The sequence below is a fragment of the Muntiacus reevesi genome, chromosome 2, assembly GCF_963930625.1.
Source record: "Muntiacus reevesi chromosome 2, mMunRee1.1, whole genome shotgun sequence".
Lineage (NCBI taxonomy): Eukaryota > Metazoa > Chordata > Mammalia > Artiodactyla > Cervidae > Muntiacus > Muntiacus reevesi.
In genome coordinates, this window is record NC_089250.1 from 234,764,022 (window position 1) to 234,789,478 (window position 25,457).

At 36.5% G+C, this 25,457-nt stretch overlaps 1 protein-coding gene across 11 annotated transcripts in view; it reads left to right on the forward strand.

Annotated features, from left to right (window-relative positions):
• CHD9 (chromodomain helicase DNA binding protein 9) overlaps window positions 1-25,457 on the forward strand; it is a 222,929-nt gene that overhangs the window by 188,539 nt on the left and 8,933 nt on the right. For 5 of the 11 annotated variants that reach the window (XM_065925328.1, XM_065925329.1, XM_065925330.1 and 2 more), the window contains 13 exons: window positions 4,633-4,736; window positions 5,216-5,333; window positions 5,930-5,987; window positions 8,021-8,063; window positions 8,430-8,649; window positions 10,802-11,004; window positions 13,328-14,236; window positions 15,407-15,570; window positions 16,287-16,559; window positions 17,291-17,459; window positions 20,894-21,033; window positions 21,339-21,560; window positions 23,673-23,801. In XM_065925328.1, coding sequence (XP_065781400.1) covers window positions 4,633-4,736; window positions 5,216-5,333; window positions 5,930-5,987; window positions 8,021-8,063; window positions 8,430-8,649; window positions 10,802-11,004; window positions 13,328-14,236; window positions 15,407-15,570; window positions 16,287-16,559; window positions 17,291-17,459; window positions 20,894-21,033; window positions 21,339-21,560; window positions 23,673-23,801 — 2,752 coding nt within the window. The remainder of the gene's footprint in view (window positions 1-4,632; window positions 4,737-5,215; window positions 5,334-5,929; window positions 5,988-8,020; window positions 8,064-8,429; window positions 8,650-10,801; window positions 11,005-13,327; window positions 14,237-15,406; window positions 15,571-16,286; window positions 16,560-17,290; window positions 17,460-20,893; window positions 21,034-21,338; window positions 21,561-23,672; window positions 23,802-25,457) is intronic. The other 6 variants (XM_065925332.1, XM_065925338.1, XM_065925334.1 and 3 more) reach the window with 5 other exon arrangements.

Sequence of the window (25,457 nt, forward strand, 5' to 3'; positions counted from 1 at the left end):
ACCTCTTTACTTTGCATTTTCTCTTCAGCCTGTTCCAGTTAATCCTATATCTCCACTCTCTGACTGAAATTATTTTTAGTAAGGCCACTAATAATCTCCAGTGTGAAGTTTAGATAATCTTACACCTCTTTACTTTGCATTTTCTCTTCAGCCTGTTCCAGTTAATCCTATATCTCCACTGTCTGACTGAAATTATTTTTAGTAAGGCCACTAATAATCTCCAGTGTGAAGTTTAGATGTCTCTGAACTTAGTCTGTTTCTCCCTTCTTGAAATGATGTCTTCAGGAGACATCCATGCTTCTACACCCACCTGGTTGTTCTTTTTTCCTCGTTGGTCATCTTCTTTTCCTTTGCTAGCTCGTACTCTTCTAATAGAGGCTTCCCAGGTGGCTCGGCGGTTAAGAATCCATCGGCTAATGCAGGAGACGCTGGTGCAATTCCTGGGTCGGACGATCCGGAGGAGAAGGAAATGGCCACCCACATCAGTATTCTTGCCTGGGAAATCCCATGGACAGAAGTGCCTGGAGGCAACAGTTCACGGGGTCGCAAAGAGTCGGATGTGACTGGGAGACTAAACAACAACAGTTCCTCTGATAGATCTCTAGATGTTGGATTGGTCAAGAGCTGTGTCCTCAGCTTGCTTTCTTGTCCTTTCTCCTTAGGTGAATTTATGCAGCCTCATCATATCAAATGTGATCTATACATAGATGGCTGTCGTATTTACATATTCATCCCAGACCTTTCCCCTCAGCTCTAAGGTCTAAAGCAGCTGCCTCAAACATTTCCACTTGAAATATCTGATTAACATCTCAATCTTCCCCTGCATTTTCCAAATCTTGTCTCCTTTTGTTCCCTCCCCGCCTTCCCACATACGGGCCTTCTCCATCCTAGTAAATCTACCACCCAGTTGCTCTGGTATCATTCTTGATTATTCTCTTCTCAAACCCTACAGGAAGACTTGCTAGCTTGACAAAGTATATGCGAAGTCTGAGCACTTTTTTCCTCTTTCCTCTGCTGACTCCCTAGTCCAAGGCACCATCATCTCATGTTAGACTTTTGCAGTGGCCTCCTTATTGAGTCCCTTTGCCTCTTCTTTTGCAAGAGTAGTTGGATTTTTGTTGTTGTTTTGGCCTGGCCCCACGATTTGCAGGATCTTAGTTCCCCGACCAGGGATTGAACCCAGGCCCCCTGCAGTGGGAGCACAGAGTTCTAACCACTACTGGACTGCCAGGGAATTGCCATTTTTGCATCTTTTGCCTCTTTACAGTTGGACCTTGATACAGATGCCAGAGTGATCTTTGTAAAGCAAAAATCAGGCCAAGGCAATCCTCTTCTCAGAACCTTCTCTCCTCATTTCTCTTAGAATAAAGACCCATCCTGCAGTGCCCTACATCAGTCTGGGCCCTCTTGCTCTATTTTGTCCTTCATCCACAGTGTTCCCCCAGCATGTCAGGCTCATTCTGTGCTGTCTGCCCAGTGCAAATACTCTTTCCCCTCTTTTTCCTCAGAAGTGCCTGCTCCCATCATGCAGGTCTCAGCTTAGGTTTCACTCTGCAGATAGGCTTTCCCAGCCCACTCTAGCTGGAGCAGCCCACCGGTCACTGACTATGACTTAACCTTATTTTATCTCATTCATGATGCCTACTAGTATTAAAAATTGTGTTTATTTTTAAAAATTGTATTTTTCCTGTCAGTACAATTTAAGCTGATTCAAGGTGACATATGCTATCTGTCTTATTGATGATCATATTCCTAGCCCCTAGAGCCTGGGAAATAGTAACAATCAGTAAATATAATTTGTTGTTGACTTACCAGCTCCTCTTTTTCTTTGATCTGATTGAATTTAACCCTCTTGTGATTTCTAGGAACTGTGATCTTTGAATTATCCTCTTTCATTATTCTCTCCCTCACTGGCTTCTCCTTTGGGTTTTATTTGGATTTTAACGTATTCATATCTCTCTCAACACACTCCCTCATTGCCTCTGGGCCTTTGCATTCTTGGAGCAACATTCTCTTTCCCATTCTCCTCCCTTCTCCCTCTCTTACTACTCAGAAGACATCAACTCAGCCTCCCTGTCCTCTCAGCTGGGTGCCTTGTCACAGCACTCATCACAGGTATTGAAGAGGTTTTGCAGATACTTCTTCAGAAGGGCAGGGTTATGTCTATCTTGTTATTGCCATTGTTAGCACATAGTGAATACTGTTTAAATCTATTTTGCATGGATGACCTGGTCAGGGGAAGTCAGAGGCTTTATGCAAGAGATTGCAGGAATTAACAACAGGAGTATATGCACTTTATTGTATTCCTTTCCCAGCAGTTAACGAACACTTAACATGCATATGGCACATTTAAACCATGAGGTATATACTGAGTGCCCTTTACTCTGTGTGTTAGTCGCTCAGTTGTGTCCGACTCTGTGACCCCACGGACTGTAGCCCACCAGGCTTCTCTGTCCATGGAATTCTCCAGGCAAGAAGACTGGAGTGAATTGCCATTCCCTTCTCCAGAGGAACTTCCCACCCTAGAACTCAGGTCTCCTACATCACAGGCACATTCTTTACCGTTTGAGCTTCAGGGAATTCTGTAAAGTGAAAGTCACTCAGTCCTGTCTGACTCTTCAGGACCGCGTGGACTATACAGTCCATGGAGTTCTCCAGGCCAGAATACTGGAGTGGGTAGCTTTTTCCCTTCTCCGACTGATCTTCCTAACCCAGGAATCGAAGTGGAGTCTCCTGAGCTATCAGGGAAGCCCCCTTTACTCTTTAAAAGAAGGAAAAAAACCTTCCACCTCAGATGTCACAGCATTTTGAGCTTAGAGTGCCACCTGATGGTTTGTAAAGGGAAATACATATCTGACCCACTTGATGATTCCCTTTGGGTATCCTGTCTCCAGTGTTCTTTCCTCTTATTCCTTTATCTTTCGTGCTTCTGCTTTGATTAATCCTGACCAGGAATGCAATCAAAACTAAGTATCTTGTTTAACTGTATTTTTCCTCATCTTTTTTCAGCTTTAGCCATATCACAGGAAAACCTCTCTTCCTCTTCCTGCACTAAACTAAAAAATATTGTGACTGTGACACTTCTCTTTTTAAGCAAAATAAGATATAATGAGATGTGCATTTTAGAATGGTGAAAAATGTCTTTCAGTCTCCTGGCAAAATACTTATGAAAAATAAACAGTGATTTTCTTATTTTTTAATTACTTATAAAACTTACAACTCTTTCATTGTCAGTGTCTTTTACTTCAGCTACATTAGTGGTTAAGTATTAGGTTCTTGTGGACGAGACCAGAAACATTGATCACTTATTTTCTATCTGAAAGTTTATTTTGAATTCCCAAGGATAACCAACTTATAGATGAACTTTTGTCACACAACTTAGGAAACTCTTCATATCTTACATCCATAGTCCTTTGTTAATTGATTTATAAAATTTATGATGCTACGATGAAGAGATGAAATGCAGCTAAATTTGTGGGGGTTTTTTTATGTGTTGTGTTTTTAAATGGTTTGAATCTCTGGTAAAGAAGTGAACATTTCAGTCCTTTTATGCATGGCATCTTTCCCTTTTTAGAGGTGTATATTACTTCAGAGGTGTGTTACTTGCAGAAATGTTTCTGGGAAAATAATAATTTCAAGTGATAAAGGAAAAGAAAGTTATATTTATAAAATTATAAGTGCTGTAATTGTTTTATATTAATGAAAACCACCACATTACCAGAGCATCATGGATTTATCATTGTGGTTTTAGTAAATTATCATATTGTCATTTTGTGGCATGGTATTATAAACAGCATAAAAATAGCACTTGGAGGGTTTTCATCAAATCACTAATCAAGAACCTGCATTCTCCCCACTTGTAAGCAGCATGTAGTTTTTCAGCGTGACTTCGTAGCAACTGCTGCTGCTGTTCAGTCGCTCAGTCGTATCAGACTCTGGACTGCAGCACGCCAGGCTTCCCTGTCCTTCACCATCTCCCAGAGCTTGCTCAAACCCATGTCCACTGAGTTGGTGATGCCATCCAGCCATCTCGTCCTCTGTCTTCCCCTTTTCCTCCTGCCTTCAGTCTTTCCCAGCATCAGGGCCTTTTCTAATAAGTGGACTCTTCGCATCAGGGGGCCAAAGTATTGGAGCTTCAGCTTCAGCATCAGTCCTTCTGATGACTGATTCAGGATTGATTTCCTATTCCTAGCAATAGCAGTCTAAAAGAGACATAGCTTGTTTTACAGCTTAGAGCAATTGATTTGCCTTTTTAGGGGTTCACTCTCCTCATATACAAAATAAAATATTTGAACCAGATGATTTTGGCCACATTGCTTGCTGACATAATCAGATAGATTTTTGTCTGTATCTAAAGGAAACCAGTGGAAAGACTGTTATTCCTTAAGGATAAAGTAAACCTGTTGAAACTTACTTCTGTTGTGCTTAAAATTATTAATTCATTTTATGATATCTTTGTAGTTATTGTGCAGTTTTATAATTTTAATTGGTGATAATTGTGGGAAATAATAAAATAAAGTTATATCCTTTTTTTGTTAAAAACCACAGTGCTTTTTATAAGGTATGTAAAATTTTGCCTCCTCTTAGACTTGTTTACAGTAACTCATAAACTCATATCATGCTTTTTTTAAGTGACATTGATGTTTGGGTCCCAGAACCAGACCACTCAGAAGTCCCAGCTGAGTGGTGGGATTTTGATGCTGATAAGTCGCTCCTTATTGGGGTTTTTAAACATGGTAAGTGAGACGTAAGATAAGTAGAGTCTTCATCTCTGTATACTGTTAAGTCAGCTATGTCTTAATTTTTTTATTTCCACTTACAGCTTTATTTCAGTAGCACCCATTGAATATATATATAAAGCGTGCACTCTCGAACTGTCCATCAGTCACTACATTTTCTTATGAGTGGGTGGCATATATAAACTGCTTCTCCCAAACATGTCTCATGTAACATTCCCTCTCAGGAAGAGTTTTTATGTGAAATTTATTGCATGTGATCAGTTTTTTCTCTTTTTCAGTTTAACTGATAAATTTAATCTAGATTCCTAAATATACTTACTGTCAGACCATTTAATGTTTGTGATAATTTCTAGAAAATGTTTAACCTGTATCATTTTAATATATGGTCCCTTTAGTGCATATCATAAATATGAGAAATACTTACATGTTTTTGTTCTTTTTATCCTTTTTACTTCCAAAATCGGTGGCCCCTCTAGGTTATGAAAAGTATAACACTATCCGAGCAGACCCAGCATTGTGCTTTTTGGAACGAGTAGGAAAACCTGATGAGAAAGCAGTTGCTGCGGAACAGAGGGCAAATGATTATATGGATGGGTACGTGCATTTCAGAAGCATGAGTTCTCTGTATATCTCCGTCAGCATCAGTGTGTTCTGTCAGTGATGTTTCTCTTTAAATAAAGTAGTAGTAGCTAATGAGAGTCTAATAAATTAGCACTTGTCGAACAGAGTGTGAATGAAGAAAGGGACTGGACGTTCCCCACACCCATTGATTTGATGAGTTCTTCACTTGTCCATTCTTAGTAGTCACAGCAATTAAGCCCATAAAATTTTGAAGGTGTGTGAGGGAAAAAGAAAGCTAAGCGTACACAATTAAAGAGAAATAAGATGTTCATTATACCTGTTTCTTTTCTCACCGAAAGAGAAAAGTAAGAGTCTATGTTAAGATTATTACCACATTTATACGTGAGCTTGGGGGTAAATTAGAGTAAATTAGAACTAGCTTTCTTCTGACTTGCCGTGTAATTGCCTTCATGCTATTAGGCGAGCTCCTCTGGCTAAACAACAGAGACTTCAGTCTGACCTTTAAAACATACTAAAAAGTCCTTCCAACAGTACCCCATTTGTTTGTCCAGCCAAGGGAAATTTGAAGTTCGGGAACAATAATTATGGCATTTGTTGGTATTTAACAGGGATGTGGAAGATCCAGAATACAAACCTGCCCCAGCTATCTTTAAAGATGATATAGAGGTATGCTTTGGATCATGTTTTTAAGTCATCAATTCTAGTTATCCATGTTTTCTTTTGCTTGCTTTTTCTTTTGTGTGTTTTTCCTTCATATGTTTTTATTATGCATCATTTCTCTCAAGATAGTGACCAACATAGGTTGCCAGACATCACAAATAAGCATTTAGAATTTGCTTGATCTCCCCTTCTAGATAAGCTGGAGATTGGTTTGGACATATGGATGAAATGGAACTTACCAACATGCTACACTGCTAGGAACCAAAGAGACAGTATTCAGGGGCAAAATCCCAAAGAGAGTGAGAACTAGATACTGAAGACACACAGCAACAGTCAGAAACTGGGCCTCCATAAAGCAGTTTGGAATAGAGGGTAGAGCCTGGAGGAATTTTGAGCTGCTAAAGCACAATTCTAAGTGTTCTATTTATAGAAAGTCAAAGGAAGAAAAAGAGTTGTTGAAAGTACAGAAAAGAATCTGTTGGATTGGAGAAATGATATTAAAAGAGGAGAGGAATTTTTCCAGTATTTCTGTGAACATAGTAAAGACTAAACAGTGCTGTGGCTGTCAGGTAGGAAGAGATCCCAAGCTGGTAATACCCTTGAGGTACCTGATGAAGGGAAACAAACAAAGATAAAGAACTAATAGAAGAAACAACTTCAGTTGAGATTATATTTGCGTCCTGAAGAGCCTTCCATGAAATAAGGTCAAAATCCAAAACTTCATCTATGAGGAACAATTTACCATGAATTCGTGTTAGCAAATTCAACAAAGAACAAGATTAGATCTCTAAGAATTTCTAATAATAGATCTCCTGAAATAGAAAATAAATAAATTTTTTACTGATTAAAGAAAGAACTAAGAACAGAATAAAAGAAAGCATATGATTTGTAAAGGGACATGTGAAGGAGAATTATATGTAACTTTAGAAGTGGAAAATATTGACCTTGAAATTTAAACTTAACAAATAAGTTAAACCTTGTGCTGGAGAAGCAAATTAGACACAGTTCATGAGAGAAGAAATTATTTACAATATAGAGGAAATTATCCAAAATGTAGCATGATGAATCAGTTTGAGCCAAAAAGAGAGAAACCACATAGTAATTTCAATAGGGAAAGCTTGATGTAAAGACTTACTGATTGTGATAGAGGAATTGAAATAATGAGAGAGAGAGTAGAAAGAAGTGTCGGGAACTCTAAAGAATGTTAAAATAGCCACTGCTCCTAAGGCTGAGATACAGCACCCAGGGAAGGATCCTGTTCCCCCGAGGGCTAAGGGTATGGCCATAGTAAGCAGAGGACTATTATCAAAAAGATTAGAAATAACAAGTATTGGATAAGATGCAAAGAAAAGTGAAACCTTGTACATTGTTGGCGGGAATGTAAATTGGTGTAGCCACTATGGAAAACAGTATGGAGGTTCCTTAAAAATTAAAGATTGTCATGTGATCCAGCAGTCAAATTTACGGGTACTTAGCCTTTAAAGAAAAGCAAAAATTTGAAAAGATATATACACCCCGATCACATGTTGTTTCAAGTATTATTTATAATAGCCAAGATGTGGTAACAACCTAAGTGTCTCTTGATGGAAAAATGGGTAAAGAGATTGTGAAAGATATATACATATAACACACATTTTCATGTCTATGTTTATGTATATATGTATACAATGGACTATTATTCAGTCTTTTAAAAAAATGAAATCTTCTCCTTTGCAACAACATGGATGGACCTTGAGAACATTATGCTAAGTGAAATAAGTTAGAGGAAGACAAATACTGTATGATCTCTTAATATATGGAATCTAAAAAAGAACATATTTTTAAACTAAATTGATAGATAAAGAGAACAGATTGTGCTTGCCAGAGGCTGGGAGTTAGAGATGAGGTGGAAATGGGTGAACTGTTTTTGGTTTGAGTTTTTTTAGTTTGAATAAATTTTTAAAATTCTTTTGCAAAACGAAGTATTATAAAGAAAATCGATTCTCTTATTGTATCTTGACCCAGTTTCCCTGTGACACATTTCTGTTTTCTTTTGAAAGGATGATGTTTCCTCACCAGGAGATCTTGTTATAGCAGATGGAGGTAAATAACATTTCTTTCTTTCTTTAGTATTGTTGTAAATTAGCATTCCCATGATACCATGAGATCAGTAAACCAGTACACTATTATATGTTTCAAATGTGCATGAAATTTGTTGAAGACAGTTGCAATCATTATAAAACATAGTTTATTGAAAGTTTAACAGTATTTTTAGTTGTCAGAGCTCTAATTAAAGCTTTTTTAAAAGAGATTTGTTTTTGCTTTTCACTTAACTGAATTAAAAGAAAAAATTAAGTAGGGGAATTTTGCTGCTTTTGTGAGCTTCATGGCAGTATCTATTGAGTTTTTTTGTGTGTTTGTTTTTTAGTTGTGTGTTTTTTTAATTGACATGAGTTTCTTTAAATGTAGATGGTCAGCTGATGGAGGGTGATAAAATTTATTGGCCTACTCAGTCAGCCTTAACTACCCGTTTGAGGCGTCTCATTACTGCATATCAGCGTACTAATAAAAACAGACAAATCCAACAGATACAACCTACTTTCCCTGTGCCTGCCAGTGTTATGCAGCCTCTTTATGAAGAAGCCACTCTTAACCCTAAAATGGCAGCCAAGATAGAAAGACAGCAGAGGTAAGACTAAGTTTTTAATAGATAGTATCTAAATATACTATTCATTCTGAAGTCTGTTAGGCTATGATTATCTCACTTTGCTAAAAGCATATCTAGGTAGAGAAGTTGGTCAAAGCAAAATGCTTTATACACACATACACGTGTATATAAGTATATGCACATACAAAGATGGTTAAACTAATACCAGGTTGCATTTTATAGTTACTAGGTCTTATGTGTAATTCATGTTTATGAACAGTGAGGTGTAAGAGAAATGAAGGTGAAAACTCAACAATTAAATTATAAATGAAATGTATTTTTAAATTATATGAAATAAATTCCATTGTGTCTTATTTTACACGATGACATTAATGAAGTACAGAATTCATGAAAGAGAAGTTCGTCTCTGCTTTTTACAGAGGATTTACCCTTAAAGCTACTGATGTCAAAGGGAAATAAATAGTAGTAGAACTTCTTGCAAGAAATCTTGTTAGGAGGACAGGCACACTTCTCTCATCCCCAAAACTTTAACTTTTTAAAAAGGATAGGATCCCTGGAAAACAATAAGAAAGTTTAGCAATAACCTGGCCTGCTTGTTTAACCTGGATCTTTGGATTTTTTCTGAAAGATAAATCATTGTTCCTTTGTTTCACTTGAGGCACATTCATTGTAACCAGAATTTAGTCTGACACTTAAGATTTTAGCTATCCTAGATGTAATACTCAAATGCTGCTGCCTTTGTAAATACACTGTTTCAGTTACCTGTCCTTGCATAACCACCTATCCCATAACACAGTGACATAAACAACATCAGTTTTTTGTTTCTCACAATTCTGTGTGTTGACCAGGTGGTTCTTCTCCTTCCCAAGGTGTTGGCTGGAGTCTGGGGAGGGTTTGAAAATCAAGAGTTAGTTGCACAGTCATATCTGACTCTGTGATCCCATGGACTGCAGCCTACCAGGCTCCTCTGTCCGTGGAATTCTGCAGGCAAGAATACTGGAGTGGGTTGGCATTTCCTTCTCCAGGGGATCTTCCCAACCCAAGGATCAAACCTGGGTCTCCTTCATTGCAGGCAGTTTCCAAGAGGGAATATTCCAAATGGCAAAGGTTGAAGTTGCAGGTTTTTATGGCCTAGCCTCAGCAGTTACAGAGTCATAGCTGCCACCTATTATTGGTCAAAAAGTCACAGGGCCAACCATAATTTAAGGGAAATGAGTTGCACCTCTCAAATGGAAGAATGGCAAAGAATTGGTGGCCATCTTCAGTCTGCCACATACATTTTCCCTCAGTCTGGAAGATTTAGATAATCTTCCTAAAGTTTTAGTTTTATCCTAGTATTCAGTGGCCCTTTATTTAGTAAAAGGATAAAGTTTAACTTCTTAAGCCTTAATTCAAGAGTCTCTTCAGTTTAGGCCTCAGTATGCGTTTGTAATTTTATTCACTATTTCCTCAGCCTGAATGCCCCACTTAGTCTTGATTCAGTACCCTACTTGAGTTGTTCCTGTCACCAAGAATACTCTTATGAACTCTTTAGTTCATACATGGCCCTTCTATTCCTTCAGTGTTCAGCATGGGTTCTGTATCCTCTGCTGATTTTTTCCTGCACTAGACTAGCTCACAGTATTCTTTGTTTTCTGCACTCACATAGCACTTACCTAAATAAAACTAGTTACTTTCAAAATGATAAAAGATCCTATAATAACATGCATCTTTTCCTTTCCATGTCTTATCTAAGCTGTAAATAAATGCCACTTAACTCTGTGATGTCTTTCTTCAAATTTGAACAAATCCTTCCATCATCTGTGCTATCCTAAACTTGTGGTTTCTATAATACATACAACTATAAAATACTACCTTATACTGTAAATATGTTTGAAATGTTTTATCTTTTTCCCAAAGGGAGGGTCATCATGTCTTATACATTTTTGTATCCCATGCATATTTTTTCACACAGTTAAGTATGCAAAAAAACCATTATTGTCTGAAAGAAAAGAAGCATGGGTAGAGATGAGTCAGCTAGCATTTTTAAATGTGTTTATAAGGCAGTAACCCTGGATTTAATCTTTTAAAGTGTTAGGTACTTGAAATGTTTCTGAATTTTACAATAGTCATTTATATTCAGCGTTAATATTATTTCCATGAGCTATGTGACTTTTTCTGTAATTCAAAATAGATGGACAAGAAGAGAAGAAGCCGATTTTTACAGAGTTGTGTCTACATTTGGAGTGGTATTTGATCCTGACAGAGGCCAGTTTGATTGGACAAAATTTAGGGCTATGGCTCGGCTACATAAGAAAACTGACGATAGCTTGGAGAAATATCTGTACGCTTTCATGTCTATGTGTCGGAGGGTTTGTCGTCTTCCTTCCAAAGAAGGTATGTAAATAAAAAATTTTTTTTTTCCTTTGTTTCAATCAAAGAAACAGAATTAAAATTCAGAAATTCCTAGATTTTTAATATAGTATCATCTAATTCAACATTTCGCCAGTTTTTCTGAATTGTAACTAAACTCTGCTTAACAGTCCTTTATTCCTTAATTCTACTATTGAAATGAGAACTTAAGAGTACAGATACACATTTAATTTTGAGAAAATAGTCAGTGTTTTTATTTAGAATTAGATTTATGATTGTCTGGGGTGGGAAAATAAAGGATAGCTATTAATAAATAGAACTAACCTATATTTTTAGTCCATCTGATAGGAACTGTGCTGGAGGGCTTATTTAGCACAAATGATTTTGCAAGAAATGAGGCCTCCATTCAAAAGACAATTTAGTAGGAAAAACCACCCAGGGCCTTCAGAAAACAAAACCAAAACAAGAGCAATTAATCAAGACCTGCTAATTCTCAGCCAATTTAAATGATTTTGAATCCCAGGTGGGGAGTTTTCATATATCCCTCACTTTTCCTTCTGTGATGTTAAAATCTTATATCACTAATCATGCTGCTGCTGCCGCTGCTAAGTCACTTCAGTCGTGTCCGACTCTGTGTGACCCCATAGATGGCAGCCCACCAGGCTCCCCCATCCCTGGGATTCTTCAGGCAAGAACACTGGAGTGGGTTGCCATTTCCTTCTCCAATGCATGAAAGTGAAAAGTGAAAATGAAGTCGTTTAGTCATGTCTGACTCTTAGCGACCCCATGGACTGCAGCCTACCAGGCTCCTCTGTCCATGGGATTTTCCAGGCAAGAGTACTGGAGTGTTGCCATTGCCTTCTCTGAAATTATTAGCCAGGAAACTAACATTAGTACAATGCCATTAACTAAACACCATTTCAAGTCTTACCTGTTTTTCTACTGATGTTTTTTGTTCCATGAGCCCATATTGTATTCCATTGTTATTTTTCCTTCACCTCCTGAAGTCTATAACAGTTTCTTAGTTTGGGTTTGTTTGTTTGTTTTTGTCTTTAATGACCCTAATGCCTTTGATCAATTTTGCCAAAAACCCTTCAATTTGGATTTGTCTTGTGTTTTCACATGATTGTGTTGGGTTATGCCTTTTTTTTTTTGCAAGAGTAACTTAGAATTGATGTTGTGTCTTTCTCAGAATGTAACATCAAGGGGTTCATGTCAGTGTGTCTTATTACTGATGATGTAGCCTTTGATTCTTTGTTAAGCTTAGGTAGTTTCTGCTGCCTTTCTCCAGTGTAAAATTATGTTCTCCCCTGTAGTTGACAGATATCTTAAGAAGATACTTTGAGACCACACAAATCCTTTTCTCCTCAAAGTTTCACCCATTGATTTCAGTAACCATCAGTAGATCTTGACTGCAGCAGTTCTTATATGTGCAGTTCTACTGCACGGAAAAACTGTTCCTTCTCCCTAGTCTACTCAATTATTTATTCATGTTCGTATTTATTCAAATGAGTATTTTTTTTTAATTTTATTTTTTTTATTAGTTGGAGGCTAATTACTTCACAACATTTCAGTGGGTTTTGTCATACATTGATATGAATCAGCCATAGAGTTACAGGTATTCCCCATAGGTTATAATCCAATACTGTCAGTGTTAATTCTGGTGTTCAGATTGTTCCATATCTGGCCATTAGTAGCTCTTCAGGTAGTCTCTACATTATTCCAACAAGTCTCTATCTTTTTTTGAGTACTTTCCAACTGCCAGTATCTCTGCTGATAAAGATATGACCCCACCAAAAAGAAGAGAGTGTGGTCTGATATTGAAATGGAACTGTCTCAGACTAGTAGTCATACACCGTTTGACAACTGTTTCTATGTTTATATCAAATTTTTAAGAAAGACTTTGGTGTCCCTGTGAGTCCACTGTAATGGTCTGAGTTACCTCAGTGCACTTAAAGATAAACGGACTTAAGTTTGCTTATGGGATGTTATTTTAACAGTTTTAATTTATATTTATAAGTGAGTTTGAGTGCTTTTCTCTTTGATTAAAACAGAGTAGTATGACATTAGCTCATAGAGAATTTCTTAAAAGTACGTCCTAGTTAAATTAACACACTTCGAAAGTAATCTTAATGTTTATTTAACGTTCTATAGACCCAGTGTTATGTATTATGTGTTTATTAATATTAATAAACTTATATTTCTCCTCATTTAAAAATGTTAAAATGAAATTCTGAAACTATACAATGATATTGAGTATACATATATTTTAGAAGTTGCATTATTTGTTTTAAACCTATAGTGAAGTATTTTTTAGGGTAATATGTTTGTTCTTGCCTCAATATAGAATTGGTGGATCCAAGTATTTTTATCCAGCCAATCACAGAAGAACGTGCTTCTCGGACTTTATATCGCATTGAACTTCTAAGGAAAGTAAGGGAACAGGCCCTCCGACATCCACAATTGTTTGAGCGCTTGAAGCTTTGCCATCCAAATCCAGACTTACCAGTCTGGTGGGAATGTGGCTCTCATGATAGGGACTTGCTCATTGGAGCTGCTAAACATGGGGTGAGCCGAACAGACTATCACATTCTTCGGGACCCTGAACTCTCATTTATGGCCGCTCAGAGGAACTACAGTCAAAGTAAGATGGCTCATTCAAGGACTTCTACCCCACTTTTACAGCAATATCAAGTAGCACTTTCTGCTTCTCCTCTTACCTCTCTACCTAGGCTCCTAGATCCTAAAGCTGTTATTCTAGAGGATGTGAAAGTTAAAAGTGAAAACCTTAAAGAGGAGCCTCAGTCTTCTGAAGAAGAGTCTATGTCTTCTGAGGAAACCAGGACACTAATAAAGTCTGAGCCTGTAAGTCCAAAGAATGGTGTTTTACCACAGGCTACTGGAGACCAGAAATCTGGTGGAAAAGGTGAAACAGACAGACGCATGGTTGCAGCCAGAACAGAGCCTCTAACTCCAAACCCAGCTTCTAAGAAGCAGCGAGTCCACAAAAGAGGATCAGAGTCTAGTTCTGATTCTGACTCTGATTCTGAGAGATCATCCTGTTCTTCCAGATCATCTTCTTCCTCGTCTTCCTCCTCTTCGTGTTCCCACTCTCGATCAGGCTCTAGCTCTTCTTCTTCCTCCTCTTGTTCTTCAGCATCATCTTCATCCTCATCCTCATCTTCCTCTTCCTCATCCTCCTCCTCATCTTCGTCAGAAGAAAGTGACAGTGAAGAAGAGGAAGTCCAAAAGCGAGGTATATGCATAAAGTGCTTTTGCTATTTTAAGACATTTCATATGCAAATGAGAAGTGATTCAGATTGCTTAAGCATGCTTAAAATTGTTAGTTTAAATTTTATGTGTACAGATTTTCTTAAAGAAGGACTGCTGAAAACACAACTAGGTTGTTTCATACTCTGTATTCAGTGTTCACATTGCAAAATGGGTTAGTGAAACAGAGGATTGGAGACTTGGCACAATAATTTTATTTATTTGTGATTGCCTTAAATTTAGTATTGTATTTTTCCTAAAAGAAGTTCATCAGTGAGCAAATAAGACTAACAGGACTCAACTTGGCCCTACTCAGATCTAGCAGAGGAACTCCAACCTGTCCATAGAGTAGTGGTAGGTGGTCCTCTTCTGCAGGTTTCCTTATTGCAGTCTGACAGCTTGGGTGTAAGGAAATGTGAGTGAGTGTGAGTGCGTTAGTCGCTCAACCATGTCCAACTCTTTGCTACCCCATGAATTGGGGCCTACCAGGCTCCTCCATCAATTTGAGATTTTCCAGGCAAGGATACTGGAGTGGGTAGCCATTCCCTTTCCCAGGGGATCTTCCCAACCCAGGGATCTAACCCAGGTCTCCTGCATTGCAGGTAGACTCTTTACCATTTGAGCCACTAGGGAAGACTCTAAGGAAATGAGTCAACATCAAATGGGCACAGGAGCCATCCTGAGACCCACAAGAGCAAGCATCTCCTGTAACATCTCCACAAGCATGACTTTCTGGGTTTTCACACAGGACATGCCCAATTACGAGAGTCCCCTCCTGAAAGAATGATAGCCTCCCCAGCAGATATTTGTGCCCTCCCAGTCTAGACTGGTAAACTCCTGAGTTTACCAATCAGGAGTGTATGTGTTTTCAGGGAAACAGACCTAGTTACCACAGGTCAAATCTTCTTGCAGAAAGGGATGTTTGGTTAACCTTTTCCTTCAAACTCTGTAATGCCACTTATTTGGCTTTTGCTATAATTTCAAAAATAATGAGTACTTTATTGTATTCTACGTGATTTTTTTTTTTTTTTACTTCTCAACTTTTCATTTTCAAATACGTCTGATAATCCTAATTATATAGGATTTGATAAGTATATGCAAAATTGTGTGTTACACAGTCTTTAAAACAATTATAATTGGTCATAATTATTCTTAGCAGAAGGTACCCCTCACATGAAAGCCTACGATGAAGAAAGCGTTGCATCACTGAGCACTACCCAGGATGAGACCCAGGATAGTTTCCAGATGAACAATGGGACAGCAGAGTCTGCTTACATCCTACAGGGTGGATACATGCTGGCAGCATCATATTGGCCAAAGGTAAGTTTGCTGCTGATATAGGTCATTTTTTTAAATATTTTTCTCTTTAATGGTAGATGTTCTTATGTAGGAAAAAAGTCACTATTATGTGTGGGATGACCATTTGGTGTTAGCATGAAAAGTAACAACTATTATTGTCAACTGTTACTCTGTTAGATATATGTCCTTAAATGCATATGATTCTCAACCTTAGAATACTCTGAAGAAAAGATAATGAATGCTTATGTTCACATACAATTCAGATGCTTCTTTATGAAATAAGTGCTTTTAAGTGGGTCTTTAAGAAAATTTATGAGCCAGTTGTGACCTAGAAAAATGTTCCTTTAAGTACAGGTACATATAGTGGTGGAAGCTTAGACTGTATTAAGACCGTTCTTCCTTCCTCCAATATGTGACTGGATTAGTAGAAGAGTACTTAACTTTAGAAATGAGAGAGAAGAGAACTCTCTACTCTTTTGTATACCTCTGAGTTGTTTGAATTTTTTATGAGGACCCTGTATTACTCTTATAAAAACAAAAGAACAGCAAAATATCTTTACAGTATATTTTTTAACTTCACCAATGGAAATTTATACAGAATTGTAATATGTATGTGAGGAAAATGTATGCATACCAGGTACACATAAGTTGTACCAGGGATAAATCCATCAAAGCTGTAATCCCCAAAGGTCTGGCTCAATGACTAAAATTACCCCTTGATGTTCATGCTGTTGTAGGATCGTGTGATGATCAACCGGCTGGACAGTATCTGTCAAACAGTCCTGAAAGGGAAGTGGCCTTCAGCTAGAAGAAGTTACGATGCCAACGCCATGGCTTCTTTCTATACCACAAAGCTGCTGGACAGCTCTGGTGCAGCCACAGAGTATAGCGAGCCCAGCGCGCCCCCTCCTGCAGGTGCTGCAGTCAAAGAAGAACACGATCAGTCAACACAGATGTCAAAGGTGAAGAAGCATGTACGAGAAAAGGAGTTTACAGTGAAAATCAAAGACGTATGTTTATTTTTATTGCCCTAGGACCTGATTGCGATTGCGGTGTGCAGCATGCTTTTCCTGCAAATGGCTGCCTGCTCTTACTCTTACTTCCTTCACATACTTGTTTTCTGGTATTTGGATTGTTTTTTCTTTTTGATATCCAGGTTATTAAACTTGAATATTCTACTAGAGGGATCATCATTAAATATGTTACTCTACCTATACTTCTGAAAATAGTCCTTCTGCTGATCAAGATGCTTTCTTAAACAGTCTGACAATTTCTTATTGTTTAGTTCTTTTATATAATATTCGAATGGTATGTCAGTGCACTTTCTGTTTTAAATATTTAGCATGCCTTGTTATCAGTAACATTTCATTGTTCAGTATGATTTTTGAAGCTGAACTGATGCCTAAAACATGGGTAATATCTCTTAAAATGTCATGTGAATAATGTACACAGATATATGTCAATCACTGAAAGGGTTACAATGTACTAGTCACATGAAAAGTTTGGTTTTGCTCAGAAAAGTGTATGTAATACCTAGAATTTTTTTCCACTTAAAGATATAAATTTTAATATTCATTATAGAAATTGATTAAATGTTTTTCTCTAGTTGATGTATGAACAAAAAGAGAACGTGACTGATTTTTCAGGGTTTTTACCTCACTTTTTCAAAGTAAAAAATTTATCTTAATATACTGCAGTGATTTTAATCACTTCTTTCTTGATAATGGCATCTGTTTAACAGGAAGGTGGTTTGAAGTTGACATTTCAGAAGCAAGGGCTCACTCAGAGAAGGCCACCGGACAGTGAAGACTGTGCTCCTGGACAGCAACAGTACCTCACTAGGCTTCGGGACCTTCAAGGTGCGTCAGAGAGCAGCCTCACCAGTTTCCCAAAATCCATACCACTATCAGGTGAATATGCTGGTAATCACTGCCTCAGCATGAAATAGTCCATTCTTCCTAAGTCCTCCCTAAATCCTCACTTACTCACAGAATACTGGAAGCAAGAACGAGATTGTGTCTACTTTAAACAGCCCTTTTATCATAAAAAAGCTCTAAAATACCACAAAATTTCTTCTTTGGAAGCAAATTCTGCCCTCAATTCGTTCTTCTCAAAGATTGTCTTTTTTTTTTTTTTTATTAGTTGGAGGCTAATTACTTCATGTATTTTTGTCTTTAAAGGCATCACAGAAATAACCTAGTCAAATGTCTGCATAATAGTCTTAACATTTTGAAAACAATGATAATACCTCCCCTTGAGACTGTGTTTTGTTCTAACTTTTTGTCAACGTGAATCAGTAATTATTAAATACGGAATTGGTGCCAAGTGTTCTGTACTCTAAAGGCACTGAGGATTCCATCCATGAGAATTTGCTTTGTTCCTGTTGATCTAGTTGTACTTTAGTTTGTCTGTGTCCCTCTTGAAGTGTGCTGTCAACAATTGAGAATTTTAGTTAAGAGTAGTTGAGTCTTAAAATGAATGGACCACAACATACTAATCGTAAAAAATACATCTTTTCAGTTAAAAGCAGATGAGTGACTGGACTTGCCTTTGCACCTCTGCACACATACAGTTGAGGACCCTATTTCGGTTGCCATCCAACACATGAAAGCATTTCACAACTCCTGTGCTTGTGCAGGGTGTGAATTTCCTAAACTTTGGGAAATAATGCTGCATTATAAATGTTAAATTGATTGCTGTTTCCAGTAGCTGCTATTACCATATTCTAGATGTAAATTATAATTAAATTATGAATTAGAGTCATCAGAATTTTGTCTCATAGTTTCATTACCATTCACTGTAATTCTCTAATTACTAGACTTTCAGACAAGTATGAATGAGCCATAGTTCTCTTACTGAAATATAAATCCCTCAAATTGTGCTTACAATGGCAGTGTTGTTGTTATTTCTTTTTTCCATCAGAAAATGGAAAGAGGTGGGGAAGATAAGCTCTGGGGTTTTTTTCCCCAACATAAATGCGTTTAATAATACTGCTGCTTGTACCTTGATAACTCCAGAACTATAAAGTGGGATTGATACTTCTGTCATCTGAACATTTTATTGCTATTGCAGCTGAAGACTTTCAAAGACTACAGCCTTTGCCTATAAGTAATTCTTTGGTAAATAATACTGTCTTAATAGTGTCAGTAGTAATTATAACACTAATTTGCACCTATACAAAATATTAAAAAGCCAAAACATTAAAACTAGATAAAATTATCTAAGAATTATATCTCATTCATCTTGATAATTGCAAATGTGAAATCTTCCTTTTGGCCATGCAACACGGTGTGAAGGATCTTAGTTCCCCAACCAGGGATTGAACCTCTGTCCCTCCATTGGGAGCACAAAATTTTAATCACTAGACCACCAGGGAAATCCCCTTCAATGAGAAATCTAGCTCTGTCTTCTTACAGGACTCTTAGGAAACCTGTTAACATTTTTGAGCCTTTTCTTGTTTGTGACGTGAGGGGTTGGGGTCAGAGGAAAGGTAGCATCGTTAGGTAGATTAAATAATACGTGTGAAGTGGCTGGAATGGAACTTGGCACATAATTAGATGCTAAACAGATGTTAAAATTAGATTTTAGAATTAGGTATTGAACAAGTGCTATTATAATTCTTCATATTAAGCCCTTTTTATGTTTATATGAGTATGCCTCTGAATTTTATCTAAAAGCTTTGAATGAAGATATATAATGTAAATTAATGAAAGAAAGTAAAATAGCATAAATTATAAGTCTTTAGTTTATTCCAGAAACCACCTGGAATAGTAATCAAAAGATGGTAGAACTAAAGAGCCTGGAGTTGAATTCTGTCATTTACCAACTGTTGTGATATGGGCCTGCAGCGTAACATTTCTGATCACATTTATAAAATTGGCTTAATACCTCTCTGTCTTGTTTGTTCTGTTTTTGGTAATTTAAGAAGACATTTGTAACACTTAGCCTAGTTTATGGCAACAACTAGTAGGCACTCAATAGAAAGTAATATTTATTTTAAATTTTAATATTATTATAATTACATCTTAGAAAAGACAACACAGGCTTTATGAAATAGAGTAAGTTAAATTTTCCATTTTGGATTCTAGCCCAAAATAAATCAGTAATGTTTATGAAAATCACTCTCAAGAAGAAATTAAGGTTGCTGGGTTTTTTGTTGTTTTTAAAAAAGAAAAGGAAGTGTCTTTCATGAGTACACAGGACTTGCTCAAGAAATTCTCCTTGGATGACTGAAAATGTATTTCTCACTACAAGCTGAACCATTATAAGCAAACATTTCATTCTTAATAATATTTTCTTTCATAAGAGTATTCTAGATGATGTACTGTTTAAGGACAGGAACTGTGTCTTACCTTTGAACCATCCTAGTCCTTTGTACGTAGCTATTTAAAAATATGTATCTGTTGGGAAAAAATGAATGCATGGAACTGTTTCATTCATACCTCTTACAAACGTTTTTTTATTGAGTGCCTACTGAAATAAGGAGTCTTTAACTGGCAAGAAACACTGGTGATCTTAGGGAAAATACCTTAAATAGTCTGGTCAGGGGCGGACTTTGGGAATTTGAGGTGTGAAGTTTGTCATGAAAAAGAGGAGCATGACAGATAGCATTTCAAAAGTTTTGAAGGCTATGAAAAAGCCAAAGAAAGTTTGTTTTTTGTTTGTGTTGGGCCATGATTTTAAGTTGATACAAAGCTAATATAGATTAAGATATTTCGGCACCAAAAAGGCAAAGATAAATGGTAAAACAAACTTATACTTAATAGAAAAAGTAGGAATTAATGGGTTCAAAAAAGGTGGAAAGGTTTGCCTTGTACATGAGAAAGGCATGCTTCTTCCTCTGAAAGGGGACGAAAGAAAAGATATGTGGCTATCCAAGGGAAAATTTGGGGGAGACATGTTAACACTTGAAGGAGGCCTGGATTGCAATTCTCCTGGTTTTTAAATGAAAAATGGGGTGGTATTTTTAGTTAAAAAAAAAACAAAACTATGTTTTTTTGAATTTAACATTTTATTTTGATCATGAGTCTCATTACAAGCATTAATTATTTTATTTTGTTGAAGTATAGTTTACTTATAATGTATTAATTTCTGCTATTCAACAAAGTGAGTCACTTACACACACACACACACACACACACACACACATTCTTTTCCATTATGGTTTATCACAGGATATTTAATATAGTCCCCTGTGCTATACAGTAGGACTTACTGTTTATCAATCCTATATATGGTAGTTGGCATCTGTTAATCCCAAACTCCCAGTCCATCCCCCCACAAGTGATTACTTTTAATTTAAGAACTAGATTTTTATCACTCTTTTGCATTTTTAATTTGTTAGGTACTCCCATTCAATCAACCCTTGGTGCCAATGGAGTTTTATTAGACAACCAGCCTGTAGTCAAAAAAAGGCGGGGAAGGAGGAAGAATGTAGAAGGTGTTGACATCCTCTTTTTTAACAGAAATAAACCACCTAATCATGTAAGTAAAGTAATGCTCAAAAACTACTGATCCTTGAGTCCAAAATTCATCCTAGTAAATAAAGATAAATATTGCTGCTTTGTGAACAATAAAAATAACTGGAAAATTAGGAGTATACTGTATAGTTTTAGATTGCATCTCAGTACAGTCTAGCACTGGCCAAGATTCATGAAAATTTTAAATTTGAAAGACTTAGAAGAAATTTTAAACAATTTTTGTTTCTCTTCAAAAAGAACTGCTTCATTGGACCAAAATCAGAATGCTAACACATGGAAATAAAATTTTCATTTGGTGTTTTTCTACAGGTTGCGTTAGGCTTAACCACCTCACAGATTTCTACAGGGATAAATCCAGCGCTATCCTATACTCAACCTCAAGGAATTCCTGATACAGAAACTCCTGTTCCAGTTATTAACCTTAAAGATGGGACAAGACTTGCAGGCGATGATGCACCGAAGAGAAAGGATTTGGAAAAGTGGCTTAAGGAGCACCCAGGTTATGTGGAAGATTTAGGAGCTTTTATTCCTGTAGGTGATACCTTATAAATCTTAGTATATTTTATCTCTATGATTCATCACATCTATAATGATGAAGTATAAATTCTCACCCACTTATGTTAAACATGTGTTCTGCCCAAGATGTAGGAAAAATTAGCAACAAAAACTAACGAACATCTTTCCTATGATATAATATTATTTTCCATTTTTCATTCTGCATCAATGTGTTTAATAAAAGTCACCGCTCATAAACAGAGTACTATCATAGACCCAATGACAGTTATAAAGGTATAAAACCTCCAATCCTTTTCCTCAAGTTTATTTTAAAATAATAAAAATGATCATAGTAAAATAAACATTTATTGAGACTTAACTCTGTACCTGGCTTTATACTTAGCACTTACATGCATAATCTCATTTAACACTCCCAAACTTTATCAGAATGGCCTTGTTGTAACTTTATAGATAAAGAAATGGAAACTGAAATTTTGAATAAATAGTGCAAGGCCACACAGCTAATAAGTCTAAAACCCACTGTCCAAACCTCTATTCTTAAGATCTTATAAGAATACAGGTACATGGATTATATTAGTCAAGATGAGAACAGATATATTCATTTGCATTTTCCTTATCCTCTGAAATACTTGCTACTCACTGTCTTATGGGCATGTGACTTTCTTACTCATAGAAATGTACTACTGCAGCTTGCAGTGCTTTACTGTCAGATGCTTATGTACCAGATTTTGTGTTGGTCTCCCTTGTTGTTTCTATATATTTTATAAGGTAAAACAGTAGTGGCATATCCCCTGTATGCCAGTAGTAGTCTTACGCCATCTGCCTCCATTACGAAGATAACCCAGTAATGTTGTTCCCTACCCTATGAGCTGCTTAAGGATTGTGTCCTATTCACCTTGTAGCCCCAGGATTTAGCACATAATTTCTGATACAGAGAATGGTACCTGGTTACCTGTAAATATTTACTGAGTCAATGATTTGTAAATGAAAACCTTTTGAAAAATGAAAGAATACCATATAGAGGGAAAAAAATTAATTGCCTTAGAATGTGACTATACTTGGGGTGGGGGTGTGTGTGTGTGTGTGTGTGTGTGTGTGTAGTGTTTTATATTGTTATTATAACCAAGGTACCTCAGTCTTGGCTTTCATATCCCTAGTTCTTTCAGAAAATGCCACAAATTCTCAAACTTCCACTTAATTCTTTTTATTTAAAAAAAAAAAAAGCCAAATAAAGCTCTTGTAAGGGACAGGTTTTCAGTAAGATGAGCAATAATAAAACGAGTACTGCTTTCTGAAGATGATGAGAATGATTTGTTATACCGGTAACTTCTTAACATGTTAGTAAATAACATTCATTTATTTAGTCAATTTTTATTGAGCAGCTGCTATGTGCTAGTTACTGTTGTAAGGGATTTAGGATAAAACAGTGAACAATATAAAGTTCTTGCTCTTTTGGCAATTAATAATTACTCTAGTCTCTGAAGATTCTCAGACCTTTCTCTTACTACTGCAAAGGAGTCTTTATTACTTTTTTTAACTTACAGCCATTCATCATTTTCACTGCAAATAACCCTTTTATCACAATGTTTTATATAATGTTATAAAACAATTTTAAGACATTGCTATAAGCCACATTTGTTTGAGTAGAAAATACAGCATAATGTTGGTATGATTTCCCAAGGGCACTTGATGTTAATGGTTTCTTGGCTCTCGCATGCTACTATGGTATGTCTACAGCAAAAGGATTGTAACGTGGTGTTATGTACTATCCCTTCAATGTATAACATAAATAGTTGGCCCTTGAACAACACAGGAGCTAAGAGATATTGACGCATGCCACCCTCCACAGCCAAAAATTCAAGTATAATGTTACAGTTACCCTTCCATGTCCTCAGTTACACATCCTTGGATTCAATCAACAATGGATTGTGTAGTCACTGAAAAAAAATCCACATATAAGTGGACCTACACAGTTGAAACCCATGTTGTTTAAGGTTAACTGTATTACTATATCTTATACATACCATATATCTTCAATTTTACATGGTTAAATTACTTGGATCAGCTTTTTTGTTCCATTTGCATAGTTAAAGATTTTACAGTTATTTCTTTGTCTATATATTTTAGAGAATGCAACTCCATGAGGGGAGACCCAAACAAAAAAGGCATCGTTGCAGAAACCCCAATAAATTAGACGTTAATAGTCTCACTGGAGAAGAACGTGTTCAGCTGATTAACAGAAGAAATGCCAGAAAGGTATTTGCATATTTGTTGTTAATTTTTCATACTGATGCACTATGTAAGAAATCTTTAGAACACTGTTTCATTATGCAGTATTTTCTAACAGACCTAGTTGGGTTAAATCTAGAAGATTTGAGGGGAAAGACACAGACTACAATTTTATGCAGTCTAATTTCAAATCCCACACCTTTGGCTAAGCTGTCGAATGAAATAAGTTACTTTATATATCTGTACCTTTGCAGTGGCACTGAACCAGGGCACTGCATCTAAGGCAGTAGTTCTCAAAAGGGGGTAACTTTGTCCTGCAACGGACATTGAGCGATCAGGGGACGTTTTTGATAGTCTTATCTCTAGATGAAGGAGGTGGATGTTGGGGAGGTGGTGAGCTACTGGTCGGAGTCTGTTGGCCTCGGCGGGTGGAGGCCAGGAATGCTGCTACACCTCTTGCAATGCACAGGACACCCCCCACGACACCAATCCAAAATGGTCTGTAATGCAGAGGTTGAGAAACTCTGCTGAAACGGAACACTATTCTCATCATAGCCATTACAGATTTATATATCTTTATCACATATGGATAATTCCATCATTAGGCCTTAAGGTGTCGTCTTCTATCAGCATTGGCATATTACATAATTTCCTGATGGGTGGAAATTAAATGCCTTAAATCATATGTCTTAAAGCAAAGATAAAATGTCTTATCTTAGAGACAAATGGTACCCCGTGCTTATCTTCTTGCTTTATTTATTGAGGACCAGGTTTTTCCAGTCTTGTTTCTGAATCAAATGCGGTTCAACAGTTGTTTCCCCAAATTGTTTCTGTTTTATGTATGGATTGGTATATGTCTCTTTTACCTCACAAAGTAAATTATAGAACAGTTGAGGCACCCTTTTGTAAGTTTATAGCTTTGACACTTTTATTGTTTTTTATTCTGATGAGCAAGCAGCACAATAAGTTTAAAAAAAAACAAAAAAGAAATGGCCTTCAAAGTAAGATCATCAAGTTTCTCATTGAGTTCCTTCACCCACAAATTAAATTACCCTACATATATCCCTAGTTAATTCCCTACTTCTGTTTTGCTCTCTGTTGAATGACCTCACTGCTAGTATAAAAATACATGAAATCATTTTAATTTCTCAGAAGTATTGAAATTGGAAGAATACCATTTTTAAAATAACAATTGTCTTAATATTATTGTATGTACTAACTCATTAAAATTAATACTAATTTTTCCCCAGGTTTATTCAGCTTTTGTTAGTAGATTAAAATGATGTCAAATGTATTAAGGGAAGAACAAGATGACATTTTAGTTGCATTTTACTTAAATTTTGTGCTTACACAGATTGTGTTACAAATCTTTGCACTTCATCTTGTAACAAAAATTAAACTTTCTAGGTATGAATAAATTTGTCTTAGCCAGTGTTAAGGACATGGAACCATTTTGAAATTTTTACTTGGTTGAATATTAAACATCCTAAATTGTATTTTTAATTGTAATAGCCCGGTAAAGGACCTGTTCATTTCCCTTGGTTTTTAGATTTCTTTATTGTTCTGAGTTTCTAGAGTACAGGCTTTGAACCATACAGAGGGCCTCTAGTTTAAACTGGAGCTTAATTAAGGAGATAATAAAAAGGAAATTTTATAAATAAAATAAATAAAAGGAAATTTTAG